The 23,744-nt window shown below is 40.0% G+C and overlaps 1 protein-coding gene across 5 annotated transcripts in view; it reads right to left on the bottom strand.

The window, feature by feature from the left end:
- Positions 1-23,744, bottom strand: part of LOC134336674 (peripheral-type benzodiazepine receptor-associated protein 1) — a 321,894-nt gene that overhangs the window by 4,365 nt on the left and 293,785 nt on the right. For 3 of the 5 annotated variants that reach the window (XM_063031030.1, XM_063031029.1, XM_063031032.1), the window contains 5 exons: positions 19,611-19,679; positions 19,386-19,421; positions 17,117-17,220; positions 14,013-14,084; positions 8,767-8,901 (listed from right to left, as the gene is read on the bottom strand). In XM_063031030.1, the coding sequence (XP_062887100.1) occupies positions 8,767-8,901; positions 14,013-14,084; positions 17,117-17,220; positions 19,386-19,421; positions 19,611-19,679 (416 nt within the window). Of the gene's footprint in view, positions 1-7,685; positions 7,731-8,766; positions 8,902-14,012; positions 14,085-17,116; positions 17,221-19,385; positions 19,422-19,610; positions 19,680-23,744 lie in introns of all 5 variants that reach the window. The other 2 variants (XM_063031031.1, XM_063031028.1) reach the window with 2 other exon arrangements.

Raw genomic sequence — 23,744 nt, 5'->3', positions numbered from 1 at the left:
CTGGGGCAGGTGGGACCTGTACAAGAGAGACGGGTTACACTTGAACTACAGGGGGACCAATATCCTTTCAGGGAGGTTTGTTAGTGCTATTGGGGAGGCTTTAAACTAGATTTGCAGGGGGATGGGAACCAGAGTGCCAGAGCTGACAGTGTGGCTGGGGTGAAAATAAGTGATGTTAAAAGTTCAAGCAAATCTGCTAATAGAAAGGTTGTGAGTGGTGGTAAAAATCTTCTGAGGTGTATATATTTCAATGCTAGGAGTATTGCCGGGAAGGCGGATGAGTTGAGGGCGTGGATTGACATGTGGAATTATGACGTTATAGCAATTAGTGAAACTTGGCTACAGGAGGGGCAGGACTGGCAGCTTAATATTCCAGGGTTCCGATGTTTCAGATGTGATCGAGGCAGAGGAATGAAAGGTGGGGGAGTAGCATTGCTTGTTAGGGAAAATATTACAGCAGTGCTCAGGCAGGACAGATTAGAGGGCTTGTCTATTGAGTCCTTATGGGTGGAGCTGAGAAACAGGAAAGGTATGGCCACATTAGTGGGATTGTATTACAGACCACCCAATAGTCAATGAGACTTAGAAGAACAAATCTGCAGAGAGATAGCAGGCAACTGCAGGAAACATAAAGTTGTGGTGGTAGGGGATTTTCATTTTCCACATATTGATTGGGACTCCCATACTGTTAGGGGTCTAGATGGTTTACAGTTTGTAAAATGTGTTCAGGAAAGTTTTCTAAATCAACATATAGAGGGACCAACTAGAGGGGATGCAATATTGGATCTCCTGTTAGGAAACGAGTTAGGACAAGTGACGGAAGTCTGTGTAGGGGAGCACTTTGATTCCAGTGATCATAACACCAGTAGTTTCAACTTGATCATGGACAAGGATAGATCTGGTCCTAGGGTTGAGGTTCTTAACTGGAAGAAGGCCAAATTTGAAGAAATGAGAAGGGATCTAAAAAGAGTGGATTGGGACAGGTTGTTCTCTGGCAAGGATGTGATCGGTAGGTGGCAAGCCTTCAAAGGAGAAATTTTGAGTGTGCAGAATTTGTATGTTCCTGTCAGGATTAAAGGCAAAGTGAATAGGAATAAGGAACCTTGGTTCTCAAGGGATATTGCAACTCTGATAAAGAAGAAGAGGGAGTTGTATGATATGTATAGGAAGCAGGAAGTAAATAAGGTGCTTGAGGAGTATAAGAAGTGCAAGAAAATACTTAAGAAAGAAATCAGGAGGGCTAAAAGAGGACATGAAGTTGCTTTGGCAGTCAAAGTGAATGATAATCCAAAGAACTTTAACAGGTATATTAAGAGCAAAAGGATTGTAAGGGATAAAATTGGTCCTCTTGAAGATCAGAGTGGTCGGCTATGTGCGGAACCAAAGGAAATGGGGGAGATCCTAAATAGGTTTTTTGAGTCTGTAATTACTAAGGAAACTGGCATGAAGTCTATGGAATTAAGGGAAACAAGTAGTGAGATCATGGAAACTGTACAGATTGAAAAGGAGGAGGTCCTTGCTGTCTTGAGGAAAATTAAAGTGGATAAATCCCCGGAACCTGACAGGGTGTTCCCTCGGACCTTGAAGGAGACTAGTGTTGAAATTGCAGGGGCCCTGGCAGAAATATTTAAAATGTCGCTGTCTACAGGTGAGATGCTGGAGGATTGGAGAGTGGCTCATGTTGTTCCATTGTTTAAAAAAGGATCGAAAAGTAATCCGGGAAATTATAGGCCAGTAAGTTTAACGTCGGTAGTAGGTAAGTTATTGCAGGGAGTACTAAGAGACAGAATCTACAAGCATTTGGATAGACAGGGACTTATTAGGGAGAGTCAACATGGCTTTGTGCGTGGTGGGTCATGTTTGACCAATCTATTGGAGTTTTTCAAGGAGGTTACCAGGAAAGTGGATGAAGGGAAGGCAGTGGATATTGTCTACATGGACTTCAGTAAGGCCTTTGACAAGGTCCCGCATGGGAGGTTAGTTAGGAAAATTCAGTCACTAGGTATACATGGAGAAGTGGTAAATTGGATTAGATATTGGCTCAATGGAAGAAGCCAAAGAGTGGTAGTAGAGAATTGCTTCTCCGAGTGGAGGCCTGTGACTAGTGGTGTGCCACAGGGATCAGTGCTGGATCCATTGTTATTTGTCATCTACATCAATGATCTGGATGATAATGTGGTAAATTGGATCAGCAAATTTGCTGATGATACAAAGATTGGAGGTGTAGTAGACAGTGAGGAAGGTTTTCAGAGCCTGCAGAGGGACTTGGACCAGTTGGAAAAATGGGCTGAAAAATGGCAGATGGAGTTTAATACAGACAAGTGTGAGGTATTGCACGTTTGAAGGACAAACCAAGGTAGAACATATAGGGTTAATGGTAAGGCACTGAGGAGTGCAGTGGAACAGAGGGATCTGGGAATACAGATACAAAATTCCTTAAAAGTAGCATCACAGGTAGATAGGGTTGTAACGAGAGCTTTTGGTACATTGGCCTCTATTAATCAAAGTATTGAGTATAAGAGCTGGAATGTTATGATGAGGTTATATAAGATATTGGTGAGGCCGAATCTGGAGTATTGTGTTCAGTTTTGGTCACCAAATTACAGGAAGGATATAAATAAGGTTGAAAGAGTGCAGACAACAGGAATTCTGCAGATGCTGGAAATTCAAGCAACACACATAAAAGTTGCTGGTGAACGCAGCAGGCCAGGCAGCATCTCTAGGAAGAGGTGCAGTCGACGTTTCTTCATAGAGATGCTGCCTGGCCTGCTGCGTTCACCAGCAACTTTTATGTGTGTTGCTTGAAAGAGTGCAGAGAAGGTTTACAAGGATGTTGCTGGGACTTGAGAAACTCAGTTACAGAGAAAGGTTGAATAGGTTAGGACTTTATTCCCTGGAGCGTAGAAGAATGAGGGGAGATTTGATAGAGGTATATAAAATTATGATGGGTATAGATAGAGTGAATGCAAGCAGGCTTTTTCCACTGAGGCAAGGGGAGAAAAAAACCAGAGGACATGGGTTAAGGGTGAGGGGGGAAAAGTTTAAAGAGAACATTAGGGGGGGGCTTCTTCACACAGAGAGTGGTGGGAGTATGGAACGAGCTGCCAGACGAGGTGGTAAATGTGGGTTCTTTTTTAACATTTAAGAATAGATTGGACAGATACATGGATGGGAGGTGTATGGAGGGATATGGTCCGTGTGCAGGTCAGTGGGACTAGGCAGAAAATGTTTCGGCACAGCCAAGAAGGGCCAAAAGGCCTGTTTCTGTGCTGTAGTTTCTATGGTTTCTATAAAAGCACGAATTTCATGTTGAGGCTTTTTAAGACACTTATCAGGGCACATTTATATTATTATGAGCAGTTTTGGGTCCCTTATCTAAGAAAGTATGTGCTGGTTTTGGAGAAGATCTAACTGAGTTTCATGAGGATGATCCTAGGAATTAAAAAGTTAAATGTATGAAGAGCATTTGATGGCTCTGGACATGTGCTTGCTGGAGTTTAGAAGAATTAGCGGGAACTCACTGGAATCTATCGAATATTGGAAGTCCTAGCTAGAGTGGGTATTTTCCAATGCTGGGGGAATCTAAGACCAGAGGGCACAGCCTCAGAATAGAACAAAATTCTTTTAGAACAGAGTTGAAGAGGAATTTCTTTAACCTGAGGGTGGTGAATCTGTGGAATTCGTTGCCACAGATTGCTGTGGAGGTCAAGTCATTGCGTATATTTAAGTTGGAGGTCAATAGGTTCTTGATTAGTAAGGGCATCACAGGTTACATGGAGAAGGCAGGAAAATGAGGCTGAGAGGCAAATGAGGCTAAATCAGTTAGGATCGAATGGTGGAATAGACTCAATAGGCTGAATAGGATAATTCTGCTCCTATGTCTATAGTCTACAGAGGCCATAAATTAGATAGGAATATGCAAATAAGCCTTGAAAAATACCTATGGCATATTTAGATTTCATTTTATTCTATTGCCCTAAAAATTTTATTTATGAAAATTTACCTAAATATAAGGTTTTTTTTTACATTTATTCCTGTGGTGTGAAGGTATCTCACTCTTGAATGGGGCTTCTTGTATCTTCCTTCTTAATCACACCCAATCTGCTGGTGTCTGTCTTTACCTCCCTGTTACCGTGAAATGAGAACGCTTTGTATCAATCCCTCAATGTCATTTACACATTTGTGACATATGCACCTGAGCAACCAAAAAAAAAAATCCATTGACATGAATTCACTGAAATCAAAATAATGATGTTTTAAAAGCTGCCAGTACTGAAGAAATAGACCCCTGGGATTGTAACACTTTGATATACCGATTAAAACTGAGCAGCACATTCTTTATTGATCATGCCCTTTTTTCTGATTCTTACCTGCAGCTCACTTGTCATGGTTTAAGGGCAAACAATGGGCCAAACTTGCAGGAAGGCACAGTAGAGTATTAGGCACAAATGCCATATTTTGATAACAATGACCACATACCTCTAATGTGAGAGCTGTTTTGTATTGTGTTCAACAAAAGCATGACATTATAAACAGCACAAATACTCCTGACGGAAGATGATAGAGATTTCACCAATTGACTGACTGACAAAATACACTCCAGATGAAAGATTACATCTCAATATTGAGCTAACCACTTCATTAATATAAATATATGCAACTTCACAAGTTGATAAGAGGTGAGCCAGATACTGTCCAGTAAAACGCCATTATCAAGCACTCTTGTGAATTTTGTGGTGCTGAATTGGCAGATTTTCCGCACTAATGAATATTGCTCCTATTAATAGCCCAGCACACTTGCAACTCTGTTTTTTAAGAGGATGTACAAAAATGTAATAAATGTTTCAGTGAACTGTGTCTGTTTAAAGGCAGTGTGAGAAAACGGTCTATTTGAGATGGAAGGCAGCATGGGAAACTGCACCAAGTGGTTTTAAAGGGCACGTGGGTATAAGGTGTCTGGTCTGTTGAAAGGGAATGTGGAAAACCAAACTTGATGAGCTGGGTGCTGATCCATTCAGAATTTCCAAAACATTTGGATAACATATTCTTGGAGTTCTACTGTAGTTATTTGTGCTCTTCTTAGTAGGAAAGCAGACACCATTGTGCATTCTATGATGCATTTTTTCCTTTTCAATAGACCTGAGAAACCTTTTAGAATTAAATGCTTGACTTTTTTCCATATTTACGATTAAACATGCATGATCCTGAAGCACAGACTACAGTTTATCTGATAGATTGACAACTGTGGGTTAGAGTAATCACTTAACATTTATTCATAAGCTCTAGGCTGAATATTGTTAAGCAATGGTGGTAGGAGCATGCTAAGCAAACAAGGAGGCATGTGCTAGTAAAATCAACTTTTAATTTTTATCAACTGGAAATATCTACTATAAGCAACATAAAAACACCTTGGCTATCAGATCTTCCAAGGCTTGAGCTCTACCTTTTGCTACACTGTAACTAGCTCACCTTCAGCCGACAGCACTTTTCCTATATCTCTGGATGACTCACTAGCAAAGGGGTAAACTTAATAAATTATGTCTAAATGCCAAGTACATGCACAGCTATACCTATGTACCATTAAGGAGATAAAGTCGTAAGTATAAGTTAATTTTAATTAAGTATTTGTTCTCCTGATCAACACTAATGGATAATCCAGCTCTGCTTGTCTACTAAGCTACACGTTGGAAGTAACACAAGGATTAATATTAATTTAAAAAGTTTGACTCACTAACAGTAATCATGAACTGCTAGACTGCCCTGAAAATCTATTGGCATCACTAATATCTTGTAATAAATTAGATCTGCTATCCTTACCTGATCTAGCCTATAAGTGATTCTAGTTATATCAAAGGGGTTGATTCTTTACTGTCTCCTCAATTTATGGACAAATAAGAATGGACAATAAAGATTGGCATAGTCAGCTATATCTACATTGCAAGAATAAAAGTGAATACAGAGAATTAGCTACTGGAGATGAATTCAGTTAACCTAATTTAAGGGCAAATCCCGTTGTAGTTAAATCAAGCGTGGTGATATAGCAAGCACATCTACTATGCTATTAGCTATACAACATGACTATAGGTGAGTGCACTCATGAAGACCTACGTTTACAAACTGTGCAAAGGACATAGCTAGAAGAGCATGATAATAGGCAAACCTGCCGTGCCGCCTATAATCTGTTGACAATTATATTTTGATTTATTTTTCTGTGAATTGCAAATGGAATCAAAATCTTTTTGTTCATTCCCCATAATTTGGAATTTAATTTGTTTTCAGTTTTGTAACTGTCAATGCTCTGATCTTGGACAGCCTTGTGCTTTCGGGGACGTTTGCGCCTCATATAAATATTAGGCATTTGTTGAGCAACACCACCACTTAAGTTTTCTCTGGCAGTGGGAGATGATATATTGTGGTATATAACACAAAATTGTTGGGAGTAGGGAAGTGAACTTCTGCCAATTCGAAATAGAGTCTGTTGCATAATTCCTACACATCCAACCATAGTTCAGCTATTCCAGGAATTTAAATGTATCACTGAAACCTTGGGAATCTAGCACATCCATTCACCCTGGCAACTTAATTACATCTCTGGGATTTACACTGTTCCTGAACTATCAGCTATGCCTGCAAATATCACCTCTTGGTAATTAAGTACACCACTGCACCAGATAGGTGTTTAGCTGCATCTCTGCACATCTCTACTGATTGTGCCTTCTTTAGTTTTTAACCAGATAGTCACTGGGAGATATTTTTATCTACTTAAGAAAGGTGTAAGTAATATTACCCAATCAGGAAAAACTTCTTTCAGCTCACTGGCATCCATCTTGCCCAGAGTTTACATAACTAAAATAGAAATGAGAAGTAGGATGGGAGACGAGGGCATAACACAGTTGAGGTATGGAGTTCAAAGGTCATAGAGTTATGTTGCAGCTTTCTAAGACTCTGATTAGTCTACACCGGGAGAATTGCATTCTCGTCTAGTTGTCCCATTATAGAAAGGGTATGGAGGCTTTGGAGAGGGTGCAGAATAGATTCACCACGATACTGCCTGGATTAGAGGGCATGTGCTATAAGGAGAGATTGGACAAACTTGGGTTGTTTTCTCTGGACTAGCAGAGGCTGAGGTGAGAAGTTTATAAGAGCCATAGATAGAGTTGATATCTTTCTTCCATCTTTGAAATTTCTAATACTAGAGCGTATGCATTTAAGATCAGAGAGAGATATGCACCGTATTTTTTAAACACAGAGAGCAGTGGATGCCTGGAATGCACTGACAAGGGTGGTGGCGGAGGCAAATATAACAGCGGCCTTAGATAGGTACATGAATGTGCAGGAAATAGAGGGATAGAGACATTGTGCAGGTAGAAGGGATTAGTTTGGTTTGACACAACATCATGGGCTGAAGAGCCTGTTCCTGTGCCACATTGTTGTAGATATTCTATAGTGGATGGCGACTGTCCCCCAACTGCGTGTTTATGTTATGAAATACTGATATCACAATCATAAAGGAGCACAACTGCTTTAATATTTGTGCATTTTCTAAGATACAGTTTGCATCCTGTAACTCTGTCCTTTGCACTGATGTGCTGCCTGCAGAAATGCATATCCATCCAGTGTGCATCCTGCAATGCAAATGACAGGTTTTGAAAGCTGCAGCAGTATTTTCAGTAACACACACTTACAAGCCTTCTGGCCGCTAATTACCGCTTGAAATGAACAGTCTTCCTCTGTTGCCATGGAAAAAGGTAGAGAAAAAGAATTATAATAAAAGAAAGCTCAACAACTAATACAAGAGAGAGTAAATGAAAAATGAAAACAAAGGTTTGAATAGTAACAAGCTGCTCTAATCAGCCTCAAACAGGTATGTAGCTCAGCAAAACACAGTTTACTGTCTGCTACAATGCACTTCACGTCTGCAGTATGTGAATATTAATGGTAAGGTTCATATTCTAGGGTTCTTTACATTAAACCCTTTAAAATACACAAATTTATAATTTGGAACTATTTAAATGACAATTAAAAGGGAAGGTATATCCTATACTGTAAATCCACTAGATAATAAAATGGAGTATGATAATAAGGCTCCAAAAACAAAGCTTTTGTGAGCATCAATGTTGGAACAAAATTATACTTAATGTAATAAGGACAACTAAAACAAAGAAAGGTAACTCACTCTTAGAATCAGATGAGAGGGGAAGAAAAACTTTCAACAAAAATGTCACGAGTAAAAAAGGTCCAAAGGCAGTTATTAATGTTCAACTAGGATATAATTAGATTATGTTCAAAAACCGACGGTTAGATTACAAAAATTAATAGTCAATTAAATGGTACTCACAACCTACAAAAAGGGAGTAAAAAGCCACACACACTTAACAGTCAATGAAGTCCTGCACAATCTCCTAATAAGCCTTTCCCGACAGCTAGTTCTCCTTCCTCCCTTGATATATATTTTTCCTATCCCTTCATTCATCTGCTAACCATCACAGCATGACCTTTCTTTTTCAAATTCCTTCAAGTAATTCCCAACATAATCTTTGCTTCTCTCTGGCTGCTCTTTTTCTCTTGCCTGATACTTCCATTCTCTCTCTCTCGAACCCTTCAACAACCTTTTTGTCATTAACCCTGCTTCCCTTGGAAAGTACCCTAGTCTCAACTTCCTGTGCAATATCTGCAAGGTTGACTTAAGTATTATACATATAATCCAGTATTTCACAACAGAAGTACATAATGCATTTTAGACAACAGAGGATCTCTTTGTCTCACCTGTTTTTCCTTGTGAACGGCCGTCTGAGGAAGCCTTGGAACAGCACTCCCAACACCTGTCCCCACTGCCTCCTCTGTACTGATCATTTCCAGGAAGTTGGATGGAGCTAGCCCATATATTCCATTCAAATTTCCCTAATGTTAAAAACACAGAAACCTGTTGTACTCTGTTCCGCCAACTAAATCATCACATGACTGAATAATGAAAATTGTAAATGATCACAGATGGGAACTTAAGGATTAAAATTTTACGACATGCAGCCAATGAAGCCAACCATAAATGGTGAAAGAAGACAAAATCAATGACATTTTAGAGAACATTCTTTTTGAAGATAGGTCTTTTTGACCATTTGCTTGAAATAAACATTAAGATCCCAATTTGTCAAGAACATTCCCCATTGATAAGACCAGGAGTACTTTGTGGTTAGTCTCAATTACTTCTTACTCGTATATATCACTGAATTTTTCAATTAATATGGTATCCTGAACCACAAAGGTGTGAAAGTTTTTACCAAGAAAATAGGCTGGACACAATTGATATTCTGCTGGTAACAGTGAGTGATAGTGGCATTGCCACAAGTTTGTTAATGTGAGAGGAACTGAGGAAAAGAACGTAATAAACGAATGGCATCAAATCAGTAGAAAGATGTGACATAGGAACAGAAGATGTTGAATCCTTGTGAATGGAGTTAAGAAATTGCAAGGGTAAAAGGACCCTGATGGCAGTTATATACAGGCCTCCCAACAGAAGCTGGTATGTGGACCACAGACTACAATAGGAAATAGAAAAGGCAAATCGAAAGGGCAAAGTTATGATAGTGATGGGAGATTTCAACATGCAGGTCAACTGGGAAAATCAGATTGGTAATGGATCTCAAGAGAGAAAGTTAGTTGAACGACTATGAAATGGCTTTTGAGAGCAGTTTGTTGTTGAGCCCACTAGGGGATCAGCTATACTGGATTGGGTGTTATGTAATGAACCAGAGGTGATTAGGGGGCTTAAGGTAAAAGGAGGCAGTGATCACAATATGATTGAGTTCAACTTGAAATTTGATTGGGAGAACATAAAGTCTGACGTAGCAGTATTTCAGTGGAGTAAAGGAAATTAGTGGTATGAAAGAGGAGTTGGCAGGGATGACAGCAGAGCAGCAATAGTGTGAGTTTCAGAGAAAAGGAGGAAGGTGCAGGATAGATGTATTCCAAAAACAAAGGAATACTCAAATGGAAAAATAGTACAACCATGGCTGACAAGGAAAGTCAAAGCTAATGTAAAAGCCAATGCAAAAGCAAAGATTAGTGGTAAGACAGAGGATAGGGAAGCTTTTAAATACCTTCAGAGCAACTAAAAGAAGCATTAGGAGGGAAAAGATGAAATATGAAAACAAGCTAGCAAACAGAATCAAAGTGGATAGTAAATGCTTTTACAAATATGTAAAAAAAAAGAGATGAGAGTGCATATAGGACCGCTAGTAAATGAGGCTGGAGAAATAATAACAGCGGACAAGGAGATGGCAGATGAACTAGATGAGTATTTTACATCGGCCTTCACTGTGGCAGACATTGAGTGAAGCAGTGTGCCAGATGTTGAAGATTGTGAGAGAAGAGAAGTTAGTGTAGTTACTATTGCAGGGGAGAAGGTGCTCAGAAAGCTGCAAGGCCCAAGGGTACATAAGTCACTCTGACCAGATGAACTGCACCCTTGGGTTCTGAAAGAGATAGTGGTAGAGATTGTGGAGGCATTAGTAATGATCTTTCAAAAGTCACTCGACTTTTACATGGTGTCAGAGGACTGAAAAATTGCAAATGTCACTCTACTCTTTAAGAAAGGAGGAATTCAGCAGAAAGGAATTATAAACCAATTAGCCTGACCTCAGTGGTTGGAAGATGTTGGAGTCAATTATTAGGCATGAGCTTATGGAGTACCTGGTGACGCAGGATAAGACAGGACAAAGTCAGCAAGGTTTCCTTAAGGAAAATCTTGCCTGACAAACCTGTTGGAAGTCCTGAGATTACAAGTAGGGGATGCACTGGATATTGGCTAAATATCCTGAGATAGCACTGAAAACGGTGCTTCCATTTCCAACATATCTCTGCAAAGAATGCAACGAAAACTAAATTGCGGAATAGACTGGACATAAGGAACCCCCTTCAAGAATCGCTGTCTCCCATCACCCCTCGATGGCACCGTCTTGTTGCAGGGAAACAAGCCCAGGGCTCCCACTGATTCAGCGATACTGGTGTGTTGCAATGATTTTATATGTTCATACGGGGAAAATATGTGCTGTGTGTTTAATATCCAAACGTTACTTAAAATGTTACGATGCTATTGACTTATATAACAATATAGAAACATAGAAACATAAAAAATAGGTGCAGGAGTAGGCCATTTGGCCCTTCGAGCCTGCACCGCCATTCAGTATGATCATGGCTGATCATCCAACTCAGAACCCTGCACCAGCCTTCCCTCCATACCCCCTGATCCCCTTAGCCACAAGGGCCATATCTAACTCCCTCTTAAATACAGCCAATGAACTGGCCTCAACTGTTTCCTGTGGCAGAGAATTCCACAGATTCACCACTCTCTGTGTGAAGAAGCTTTTCCTAATCTCGGTCCTAAAAGGCTTCCCCTTTATCCTCAAACTGTGACCCCTCGTTCTGGACTTCCCCAACTTCGGGAACAATCTTCCTGCATCTAGCCTGTCCAATCCCTTCAGGATTTTATACGTTTCAATCAGATCCCCCCTCAACCTTCTAACAATTACAGCACGGAAACAGGCCATCCCTGCCCTTCTAGTCCGTGCCGACCGCTACTCTCACTTAGTCCCACAGACCTGTACTCGGCCCATAACTCTCCATTCCTTTCCTGTCTATATACCTATCCAATTTTTCTTTAAATGATAATATCGAACCTGCCTCTACCACTTCTACTGGAAGTTCGTTCAACACTTACTACAAGCTCCCCTGATAATTGACTTATCGCTATATTCATGCGAGGAAAATATGCACTGTGTGTTTAATATTAAATTCGTTAGATAAATCCTTTTAGAAACGAAATTGAGTGTATTAGACACTTATCACCTATATTGCGTTCGTGATTAACACCCCCCCCACAGAATCGCCAAAACCGATTTGTAGAAAAAAATTGACGTACGCGCATGCGCACTGGTGCCCGCGCAAGGCTTCATGGTCATTGTAGTCTTTCTTGGGTAAACCCAACGTATTTGACTGCTACTGTTGATCGCTGGCAACTCTACCACACCCCCCCACCCTGATTGGCTGTCAGTGTCTAGTGGCATTCCGCAGGGGTTGGTGCTGGAACACTTCTTTTATGCTGTACATAAATGATTTAGATAATGGAATAGATAACTTTGTGGTCAAGTTTGCAGATGATACCAAGATTAGTGGGGGGGGGCAGGTAATGTTGAGGAAACAGGTAGACTGCAGAAGGACTTAGACAGATTAGGAGAATGGGCAAGAAAGGGGCAAATGAAATACAATGTTGGAAAATGCATGGTCATGCACTTTGGAAGAAGAAATAAATGTGCAGACTATTTTCTAAATAGGGTGAAAATCCAAAAATCTGAGATGTAAAGGGATTTGAGAGCCCTTGTACACAACATCCTAAAGCTTAACTTGCAGGTGGCGTCAGTGGTGAGGAAGCCAAATGCAATGACAGTATTCATTTCAAGAGGTCAAGAATACAAGAGCAGGGATGTGATGTTCTGGACTCCTCATCTAAGAAAAGATGTCCTGGCATTGGACAGGGTTCAGAGGAGGTTCACAAGGATGATTCCGGGAATGAAAGGGTTATCATATGAGGAATGTTTGATGACTCTGGGTCTGTACTCACCGCAATTTAGAAGGATGAAGGGGGTAATCTTATTGAAACCTTTGGAAAGTTGAATGGTTAGACAGAGTAAATGTGGAAATGATGTTTCCCATGGTGGATGAGTCTAGGACAAGAGGGCACAGCTTCAGGATAGAGGGGCATCCATTTAATACAGACATGAGGAGAAAATTCTTTAACCAGAGGGAGGTGAATTTGTGGAATTTATTACCACAGGCAGTTGTGGAGGCCAGAACATTGGGTTTATTTAAGGAATTAAATATATTTCTAATGGCTGAAGTGTAGAAGTGGGGAGAAAGTAGTAACAGGGTATTGTACCTGGATGATCATCCTAGCTCATACTAAATGGCAAAGCAAGCTTGAAGGGCCAAATTGCTTACTCGTATCACTTTCTTCTACACACTTTTCTGTGCAATAGTCCTGGAGAACTGAGAAGAATCCAGGTAAATAATTTCTTAGGAGACACCATTGTTGGTCTTTCTCAGGTTAATGATATCTTGTGAGTGCATCAGAGAATTGAAAGGTTTATTCCTTTAAGCTTCCATTTTTCATACCAGTGTTCTTCCACCCAGCCTTCAATGCACTGACATCTGCATAGTCACCACTGCCTAATCTCTATTTTGACCCTGCATTCCCATCAGTCTTTGACACTGACTTCCCTGTTCCTCATGGAAGCACAATTCCCCAATGACCACGATAATCAAATTCTACGCCACCATTATCACCTATTAGGCAGAGGGATCATTAACAGGATTTTTCATCCATCTCTCTGAATTTGGCCCAACTCACATTGATGAAAAGGCAGGCACATCAATACCTGTCACTCCAACTCAGGTCACAGCTTCACAGCTATCTTTTCCTCTCTCTTCCCCCCCCCCCCCCCACCACTCTCTTGGTCCTTCTCTGTTTCTCTCACTCTCCATCACCCCGCTTCTCTCTCCATCATTTCCCAAAAAGGCACAACCTCCGATCCTTCACTTAATCTGTGGCAGCCTTCTTAACCACCATTTTTTGTACTTCCCTCTCCAACTCATTTACCTTTATTCCCTGATCCCCATCCCCACACAAACTAGAACACTGCCTCAGATCATCTCTACTATCTCCAATCACAACATGTTTCAACAACCTTTATTATGCCACATTGCACCACAAAGCACAGCTCTGCAGCACCTCTGCCTCTTGCCACAACAGACATCTGATTCTTCTTTTATCATAGTGTAAGGTACCCAAGTCTCTTCACCCATCCATCTATCTTGGACTTGGCTTAGTACATTACAAATCCTAAAGTGATTATTAGCATCCCACTGCAACACCAATCTAGTGTACTCATTCAAATATACTGGAATTTTTTAGGTCAGAGTATTTTTTTTTTGACGTGAGCACACTTTCACAAACTCACGTAATAGAAACCGTCTTCGTCCATGTCTCCGTAAACAGTAATGATATCACCAGCACTGAAAGTCAACTCAGCCTGTCACAAAAGAAAGGGAAAGGTTAAATTGAAGATTTGGTCACTTCTTGGTCCAGCTGCAATATCGTTGGCCCACATGCTTGTAAGTGATAATATTAAGTCAGTGTCATTGTACAAAACATTCCCTGTAGATATTTCATTCACCAACTTTGGACAAAATACTTAATGCTATTCTGTTGTTCAGTCTACATTGTTGACAAAAAGAGACTGGAAACTAATTGACTAACCAACCTTTACAGTAATAAAGGACAAGAAGTGTATTAGAATCAGGGTTAATATCATTGCCATATGTCATGACATTTGTTGTTTTGCAACAGCAGTACACTGCAGTGGCAACCTTGCAGTTTCTTTAGCACTCATTTTTTTTTTACAAGGCCGAGTTGCTGATTTGACATCAACCCAGCACGGATGGAAAGCATGCAAAGAGCCGGCTGAATTTGAACCCAGGACCACTTGCTTTGAAGTTCAGTGCAGATTCCACTACGTCACTGGCCGGAATATACAGTACATTAAAAACGTTAAATTAAATAAGTAGTGTATAAAGAGAAAAATGAAGAGGGCTAGTGTTTATGGCTTCAATATCCATTCAGAACTGATGGCAGAGGGGAACAAGCTGTTCCTGAATCATTGTGTGCCTTCAGGCTTCTGCACCTACTCCCTGATGGTAGCAATAAGAAGAGGGCATGTCCTGAGCAATAAGGATCCTTAAAAATGGATGCATCACTCCTTGAAGATGTCCTGGATGCTGGGGAAGCTAGTGCCCATGATAAAGCTGACTGAATTTACAACTTTCTGCAGCTTATTTTGATCCTGTGCAGTGTCACCCCCATACCAGACAGTGATGTAGCCAGCTAGTATGCTCTCCACTGTAGAAATCTGTAAGTGTCTTTGGTGACATACCAAATTTCCTCAAACTTCTAATGAAATATAGAAGCTGTCGTGCCTGTATCGATATGTTGGGCCCAGAATAGATCCACAGAGATGGTGACCCCCAGGAACTTGAAATTGCTCACACATTCCACTTCTGATCCCTCGATGAGGACTGGTGTGTGTTTCCTCATTTTACCCTTTCTAAAGTCCGCAATCAATCATTTGGTCTTACTGACGTTGAGTGTAAGGCTTTTGTTGCAACAGCACTCAACCAGCTGGTCTATCGTGTTTGCTTTATACTATTGGCATTAAGATGGTCTCAAATGTTTTATGTAAGGCATGTATATGGTCAGCTATATCTTCCTCAAAAGTATCAGTTATCACTAGTTCTAGTTTTAGTGCTCAAGGTTGAGACTGAGATTGAAGAAGGATGTTGAGAATCTATAGTTCCCTGGTGATTACTCCTGAGAATCCTGGCCTTTGAAGCTTGCAATTAATTTAGGGAGGATTATATGTGTTTTGTAGTACCAATGAGCTGAATGATATTAGCTGTAACATGAGGCCATGTCAAACAGATTACAAAAAATTATATTGACAAATTAATTTAAAGAGGTCATGACTCTGGGACAGCAATGGTAGCGGCAAAGTATCACTGGGGACAGGAAGGTATTCATCTGATGGCAACTTTCTAGGAGGATATTGTCAGTGAGGGCAGGGTGAGGGACAGTAAGGAAATAGGAATAGAATTGCTTGGAGAAAAGCCAGAGTCAAGTCTTCAAACCGAACTAAATTATAATTTAGGATTAGAGATTTTGTGTCACCCTGGTGCACAAAAAGGTGATTATTTACATGGATGATGGGTGTTGAATAATATTTTCTAACCTAATTCACAAATGAAGATTGAAGGTGTATAGAATGTGTTTTAAATATCTAGCAGAGGCTAAATGTAATAGCCTCAGTGAAAATACTGCTGAGTACAGTTAATGGGATGAATAAAATAATCAGTTCACCAGTAATGGGAGAAAGAAACCTACTCATTATGTTGGCATGTTCCAATGCAGTTTGAAGTGGGAGTAATCAGCAGATGCATTACACCAAGTTCACTGATACAGTATAGAAATTGGTTTGAGAGACACCACTTTTGAATCAAATACAGCTTGTGCTTTTAGCTATCTGCATTCTCCTCCTAACATCAAGTTCACTGTTCTGATTCATATTTCTATTCATACTCATTCTATTTTCAGCAGCAACAAATAGTTACTTTCTATCAACTTCATCATGATTTTATCAATAGAACTGCTGAAACTCACTGCATTCCTTAAGCCTATGCCTCACAGTATCAGTACTAAAGCTGCGACTTGTCAAATACCTCATTTTCTTCTTCCTTCGTGGGTTTATCTTATCCCTTGTGGAAAGTGAAAAATGCAAGGGTTGAAAACCCACCAATTCACTATAGGTTAGCAACTGTTGCAGAGGAGGTTACCCAGAAGATAAGTGGAACATACGTTTTCTTTTCAGTACAAAATGAAGGGGCAAGATGTCTGCAGGTAGCCAGTGTTGGAATTAGAAGAATCTGTTTGTGCTGAGCAGAGTGATTTTCAATATTATGAAATTTCCAAAACTAAATCAAATCTTTCTCTTTTGTCTTCTATGTTTTGGAGAAATTCAAAGAAATGTTAGTGCAGAAAGAGTTCCATTTCTGCAAAATAAATAAATAGGTGTGCAATTTAGGCAACAGTGCCAACAGAATGTTTTATAACAGCGAGGAGATATTTGAGATGATTTGCACCCAAATTCTCTGGTGGTCAATAACCAGGAATTGCAGGTGAACATGTCGTCTCCCTTGAATAGCCAAATCTCTAACAGAAAAGTCACCAAACTGGAGTTAATAGATTAACTCAGACCAGAGTGGATACCGATGCATACTTATTTTATTACAAGTTTGCTTTCTTTCCGATGTATATTAAATGTTGTGTAGAATACTCCCAATAGATGAGTTGAACAATATTGCCATCTTCTATGTCCCAGAAACAACTAAATCTGTTCCTTCAGGGATAAGGTTTAGAGACATGAGCAAACAAGGCCACTTATGTTTGCATGATCTTAATATAATGTCTATCCCTTGATTAAGGAACAACAAGAACTTAGAAGATATATATCACCTCAATATCCACATTAGGAGAGCTTTCCCTGGGATCATAATCAAAAACAGCCATCATTCTCTTCATAGGTAAGTTCTGCAGTGCACTGCTGGATTGATTCCATTCTGTAATAAAAAGTGCGTTTAGTGTTGATTATCATCCATACAGTAGGTCAAATAAATGATACAACTACAGTTAGTAAACTAAAGAATGTTAAATAAGGGGAACGGGACTTCTTTATGTAGAGTACTTTCTATCTCTGCACACTGTGGATAGTATAGGGCAATAGAAATGAGCAATAAATACAGGCCATGTCAACAAAATCCAAATCCTAAAACAAAATAAAAATAGGAGTTTATTAAGTGTGGTTTAAAATCTTCCACACAGAAAATGTATCAAATGTCAAAATCATGTTAGACAAAGGAAGCTGCATCTATGGAAATTACTACAGAAAAATGAACAGAAAATGAAAAAGTCACATAGTTATAAATTGCTTGCATCAGTCAGATGCCTAATAACATTTGGGTTTGATGATGAGGATTGTTAATATAGCAGCTCACAGCACTATGAAAATCCTAATTATATATGAAAATATTGTGAAATATTCTAGCAACCTCTCTGCAATTATAATTATACTACATAAATTCAGTTTACATCTTGACAGGATCCAACATCTGCATTTTGTTTTTTTTGATTTTCATATATCCTGACAGGATCACCCTGGATAACTAAATCACAATTTAATTAATATCATATTCTAGACAGTCACTATTATTAAAAAAACTACTCAAATTGAAATTAGCTTTTGATATGCATTAACATAACTAAAATCTCTTTACTTACATGACAGAAACTTCAATTATAGACTCAAAGATATACAGCATGAAAAAAGGCCCTTTGGCCCAACTTGTCCATGGCAACCCAAAGTGCCTGCCTGAGCTGATCCAATTTGCCTGCATTTGCCCCATATCCCCCTAAACATTTGCTATCAATGTACCCATCTAAACATCATTTAAACATAATTATTCCTGCCTCTATCACTTCCTAAGGTTGTCATAGCTGGGGGTGGTAGTCAGAATAACCTCCCAGTACCTATAAAATACTCCAAAAGGTGTGCGTCTCTAACAGCCTTTGACAACCAAGTCTAACTCTTGGCTTTCACGTGAGGCTTAGCTACTAGGCAGGACGGAACTGTTTCTACTAACAAGAGAGAAGGCAAAGATGGACCATTGGCACCTCAAAACCAGTTGCTTCAGGCAAGTGGGGCTTGTCAGCCTTGGATGGCAACCCACCTAGGAGAAGGAAAACTTAAACCTCCACTGCCTTGTGGCCATACCCACCCATGGGAGAGGCTTTGGGAGTAAATCCCGAGGAAGAAATCTGGAGCCAGCGTCCCTAAGGCAGTCTGATGTTGTTTACAACTTCACTCTGGCAACCTCTGCGACGACACTGGTGCGAAGCTGTATCGGTGCTTGCCCTTCCCTTGGACTACATCAGTGACGTGGAGAGGGGGAACCTGCTGCACAGGCGACAACCGGTTCTTCAAATCTTCCCGTCCAGGCTTGCACCCTGGAGAGGACACAGTCCACCAGGGCCGCAAACCCATGATTCCCTGGGATCGATGGCTGCCTACATACTACATCACTTCCAAATACCACCATCCTCTGTATGAAAAAAGTTGCTCTTAGGTTCCCTTTAAATCTTTCCTCTCTCACCTTTAATCTACACCCTCTAGTTTTAGACTCCCTGAACAAATAAAGACTGTGACCATCCATCTTATCTATGCCCCTCATGATTATCTAAAACTTTATAAGGTCACCCTTGGCCTCTTTTGCTCCAGGAAAAACAGGCCCACCCTATTCAGTCTTTCCTTAAAACTCAAACCTTCCAGTCCTGTCAACATCCTTGTGAATCTTTTCTATGCCTTCTATAGCTTAACCACATCCGTCATAAGTAAGACGATTAGAAATGCAAACAATGTTCTAAGTGTGGTCTCACCCATGTATGGCACATCTGTATCATGACATCTCATCTCTTGTACTTAGGACTCCAACTGATAAAGTCAAATGTGCCTTATACTTTCATCATTCATTCTAACTGTGTCTCAGTTCTATAAAGCTCCTCAGGGCTCTCTAGTTACTGTGTACGTCCTGACCTGGTTTAACTTCTCAGGATCTGACAAGTGCTTCAGTGTTCACACGCTACCAATTTCGATGCCATTTACTAACTTAATAATCATGCCACCAACACTGTCATTCAAATTGGTAATATATACGATGACCTTACTGACCTCGCTGTTGAGTTTCCTTCCATGTGTTGGAATGCACTGAAACAGCAGAAAGTAATTAGTTAATATTTTTATTTTCATAAAGCTCCAAATACTTAAAATACATTCACATATTCAGTACCAAGTGTACTAGACAGCAAAAAGAAAGAAGCAATTACTGTACAACACTGACACAGAAACACTTTAAATGGAAGAAGCAACAAAAGTTAAGCATGATGCGAGACAGACCTTTTTTGGATCGCCTTGGCTTCAAAGGAGGTGCAGTGCGGCGTGGCGGTTGAGAGAGCATGTGGCTGCCTTCATACAGCAAAATACGAGAGAAAAAAAAGAGGAAATAAAGCAGCACAAAGGAAGCTAAGACAGACAGAGCAAAATCACATCAGGTTAGTAAATCAGAGTCCAGTGGGTCTAGCAAGCAGCATTGTTGGGTCTGGGCAATTCCCATCGGCTGAGGTAAGCTTAGCAGAGTGTAGATAGGTGTACATGTACTGCACCATTCAGGCCTGTGGAGACAAAGGAAAAATGGAGCACAGTGATGTTTGCAGGTTGGGTAACCATACATCCCAGTGGCAAAGAGTACCATTTTTTATGCCACTAGATGTATAACCACCCAAACAGTACTGTACTCCCGTGTTTCATTCATACTAGGTCACATTACTCTCCGCAAGTCCTCAGTAGGGAACCCGCAAACTTTAAACATTATAAGCAGAACATTTAAAGTCTTTTCAAAAACAGAAATATACTTTCCTCAGTTACTGAATTTTTAGTAGTGCTTGCTACTTTTAAGTTTTCCCAAACATCAATACCTGCCATCTGTCCCATCCCACTTATAACCTTATTGAGCCACGTGTATTATTCTACAGCCCTGTTTTCCAATGCATTGACCACCACAGAATTTAGAGCACAGAGGCAGGCCATTTGATCTAATTTATTAATGTCAGTTTATATCTATATTTGTATATTTATATATTTGTCATGACAGCCTTCACTTTTTAACAGTGTCATTCAATCCTTCTAACCACATTGTTCTTTCTGAGTACTGCTGGAAAAGCCAGTATTCAATGGTTCTTGAGAAGTTGATTGTTGGTTACTTGACAACTGCAGTTCTTGAGGATATACCTACAGTTCTATTTAGGCCATTCCAGTATTTAGGTCCAGTACCTACTCACCAATCATTTGTTAAGAATGCTCATTTAGGGTTTCACTTGGCTTCTGCCATCATGGTTTTAACATTACTTTAAGTCCTGACTTCTAAAGGCAAGATGTGAGTGATTGCCTTTGACTTCATGTGAGTATTTGAGTGTGGCATCAAGGAGCACTGATAAAAATGGGGTCAATGGCACCAAGGGGAAAACACTCCAACGGTTGAAGTCATAACTTGCACAAAAAGGATGACTGTGGTTGAAAATTAATCATCTCATCTCCAGGACATTCTTGTTCAGTTTCTCAGATAGAATCTTGCACTCAACCACCTTCAGTTACTTCTTCAATCACCTTCTATCCCAAGACTAGTAGCTGGTACATTCACTGATGGTAACCTTCTATACTATCCCATTGCAGCTCTATAGAAAATGAAGTAATTCATGCAAGACACTAATAAAATTTAGTTGAGAGCTGTTAACTAGCATTTAACACTTACACAAGTCCAGGCAATGAACATCCTCAGAAAGAATAAGCTGAACCAACTACTCCAGATATTGAATAGTATTGCCTTGTTAAGTCCAGGAGATAACCACTGACCAGAACCTCAACTGAACAAACTACACAACTATTGGATCAGATTTTGCTGCCCTGGTATTTCTGTTCATTACTCTCATAAGAACTACTACAAATAATTAAAAAACAATAAAATTAATTGTGTCTTGGATCAAAGTAATATATTTAATATGACGGATCTGTGAGTACGTTTGATGTTTATGTTTGAAATACGGAAAATACTGTAGCTTATCTGCCTAAATACCAGCTGTTTTGTCCAAAACCATTGAAATGAACCAGCAAGATGTGGCCAAGGAAGCCAGAACAGTGTAAACAACCCAGGTGGTCATAAGAACAAAGAAACTGCATGCAGAAAGCACCCAAAGTCAGAAGCGAAAATGGATCTCTGGAGTGGGAAGCAATGACTCTAGAAACTCTGCCATTGTGCTGCTTTTGTCAAACTACTTTGATACTACAACAATTATCAACAACCTCCATCACCAAAGCCAAGTGTAGCAGATGGATGGAAACATCTGTAAATTTATCTCCACTTCTTCAATCCTGTTAAATCTAAATCCTGGAATTACTCATCTAAACAAAAGTGTGTCAATACAATCAACAGAAGAATGTAGCAGTTTAAGAAAGTAGCTTACTATCTCTGACAGCAGTAAAAGATTGATAATGAGTGATGGTAAATTTTTTGGAAGGGAACTTGTACTTGGTGCAAATACTATGTGTCTGATAAGACCATAAGACATAGGAGCAGAATTAGGCCATTCAACTAATTGAATGTGCCCCACCTTCCATCATAGCTCATTTATCATCTCTCTCAACCCTATTCTCCTGCCTTATCTCATAACCTTTGATGCCCTTACTATCAAATTCCACTTTAAATATGCCTAATGACTTGGCCTGCACAGCTGTCTGTAGCAAGTAATTCCAGATTCACTACCCTCTGGCTAAAGAAATTCCTCCTCATCTCTGACCAAATGAGCATCCCTCTATTCCAAGTCTGTGCCCTCTGTTCCTAGACTCTCCCACTATAGGAGACATCCTCTCCACATGCAATCTATATAGATCCTTTTCTGTGCCTTATCAAGGTTTGGTATATTATCAAAGGCACTGGCAAATTTCTACAGATGTACCACAGAGGGCAATCTAACTGGCTTCATCATCATGTGATATGGGGGAGGCTACTAAACAGGATCAAAATCATCTTCAGAGAGTTGTAAAATTAGTCAGCTCCATCATGGGCACTAGCCTCCGAAGGATCCAGGACATCTTCCAGGAGCGGTGCTTCAAAATGGCGGCTTCCATTATTAAGGACCCCCATCACCCAGGACCTGCTCTCTTCTCATGCTACCATCCGGAAGGAGGTACAGAAGCCTGAAGGCACATACTCAATAATTTAGGAACAGGTTCTTCCCCTCTGCCATCCGATTTCGGAATGGACACTGAACCCATGAACGCTACTGCACTACTTTTTATTTCTATTTTTGCACTACTTATTTAACTGTTTTATATATATGTACTTACTGTGAATCAATTTTTCCTCTATTATTATGTATTGTATTGCATTGCTGTCACAAAGTTAACAAATTTCACAAAATATGCCGATGATATTAAACCTGATTCTGATTTGCTATTTATCAGTTCTTGTACACTATGAAAACTGACCATGTCTTATTTCACATTGGCATAGGTGCTTCTTTATCTGAGAAGTTAAAAAATGGAGCTAACCATATTGAAATCGTCAGAGAACATTCCTACTTGTATCCCAAATGTGTTTAAGTTTATTAATGAACTAGGTAGCTGGGTCTAAGCCATCACCGTTAGACATTCCCTTGGTTATGACTTGGAGTTCAGATGATTGTCCTCCACTTCAATCTTCTTTTGTGCAATGAAGAGTATTTCCACAGGTTCCTGTTGTTTTTGGTTTGTACAGAGCTCCTTGATCCATGGTCAACGGCAGTATGCAAATCTCACAAACACTTATACTGTTTAGTCCTCTTGTCTGCACTCTGTGGTCACTTTAGTAAGTACACCTGCTCAATAATGCAGATATCTAATCAGTCAATCATATGAGTGGCATCAGCTCAATGCATAAAAGCACACAGCCATGGTCAAGAATTTCAGTTGCTGTCCAGACCAAACAACAGAATGGAAAAGAAGTGTGATCTAGGTGACCTTGGAATGATTGTTGGTGCCAGGCCAGATTGTTTGAGTATCTCAGAAACTGCTGATCTCCTGGGATTTTCAGTCAGACAGTCTCTGCAGTTTACAGAGAACGTTTTGAGAAACATAAAAATTTAAGTCCAGTACGCGATGTTGTGTGAATGAAAATACCTTGTTAATGAGAGAAGTTTGAGAACGGACAGACTGGTTCAAGCAGACGAGAAGGCAACAGTAACTCAAAGAACCACACGTAACAATAGTGTTGTGCAGAAGAGCACCTTTGAATGCACAACATATCAAACCTTGAAATGGATGAGCTACAGCAGCAGAAGACCACGAACATACACCCAGACTCCACTTTATTAAGTGCAGGAGGTACCTAATAAAGGGCCACTGAGTGCATGCTTAGCCAAGGCTGTAATGTGCTCCACAGCTGACTGACCTGGCAAAACTGAAAAGGACTATCAATTGAGGCAATAGAGACTGCAGAGC

Source organism: Mobula hypostoma, chromosome 23 (genome assembly GCF_963921235.1).
Source record: "Mobula hypostoma chromosome 23, sMobHyp1.1, whole genome shotgun sequence".
NCBI classification, from domain to species: Eukaryota; Metazoa; Chordata; class Chondrichthyes; order Myliobatiformes; family Myliobatidae; genus Mobula; species Mobula hypostoma.
The sequence above is the reverse complement of the archived record's forward strand: the minus strand, read 5'-3'. Positions and strand labels throughout refer to the sequence as shown.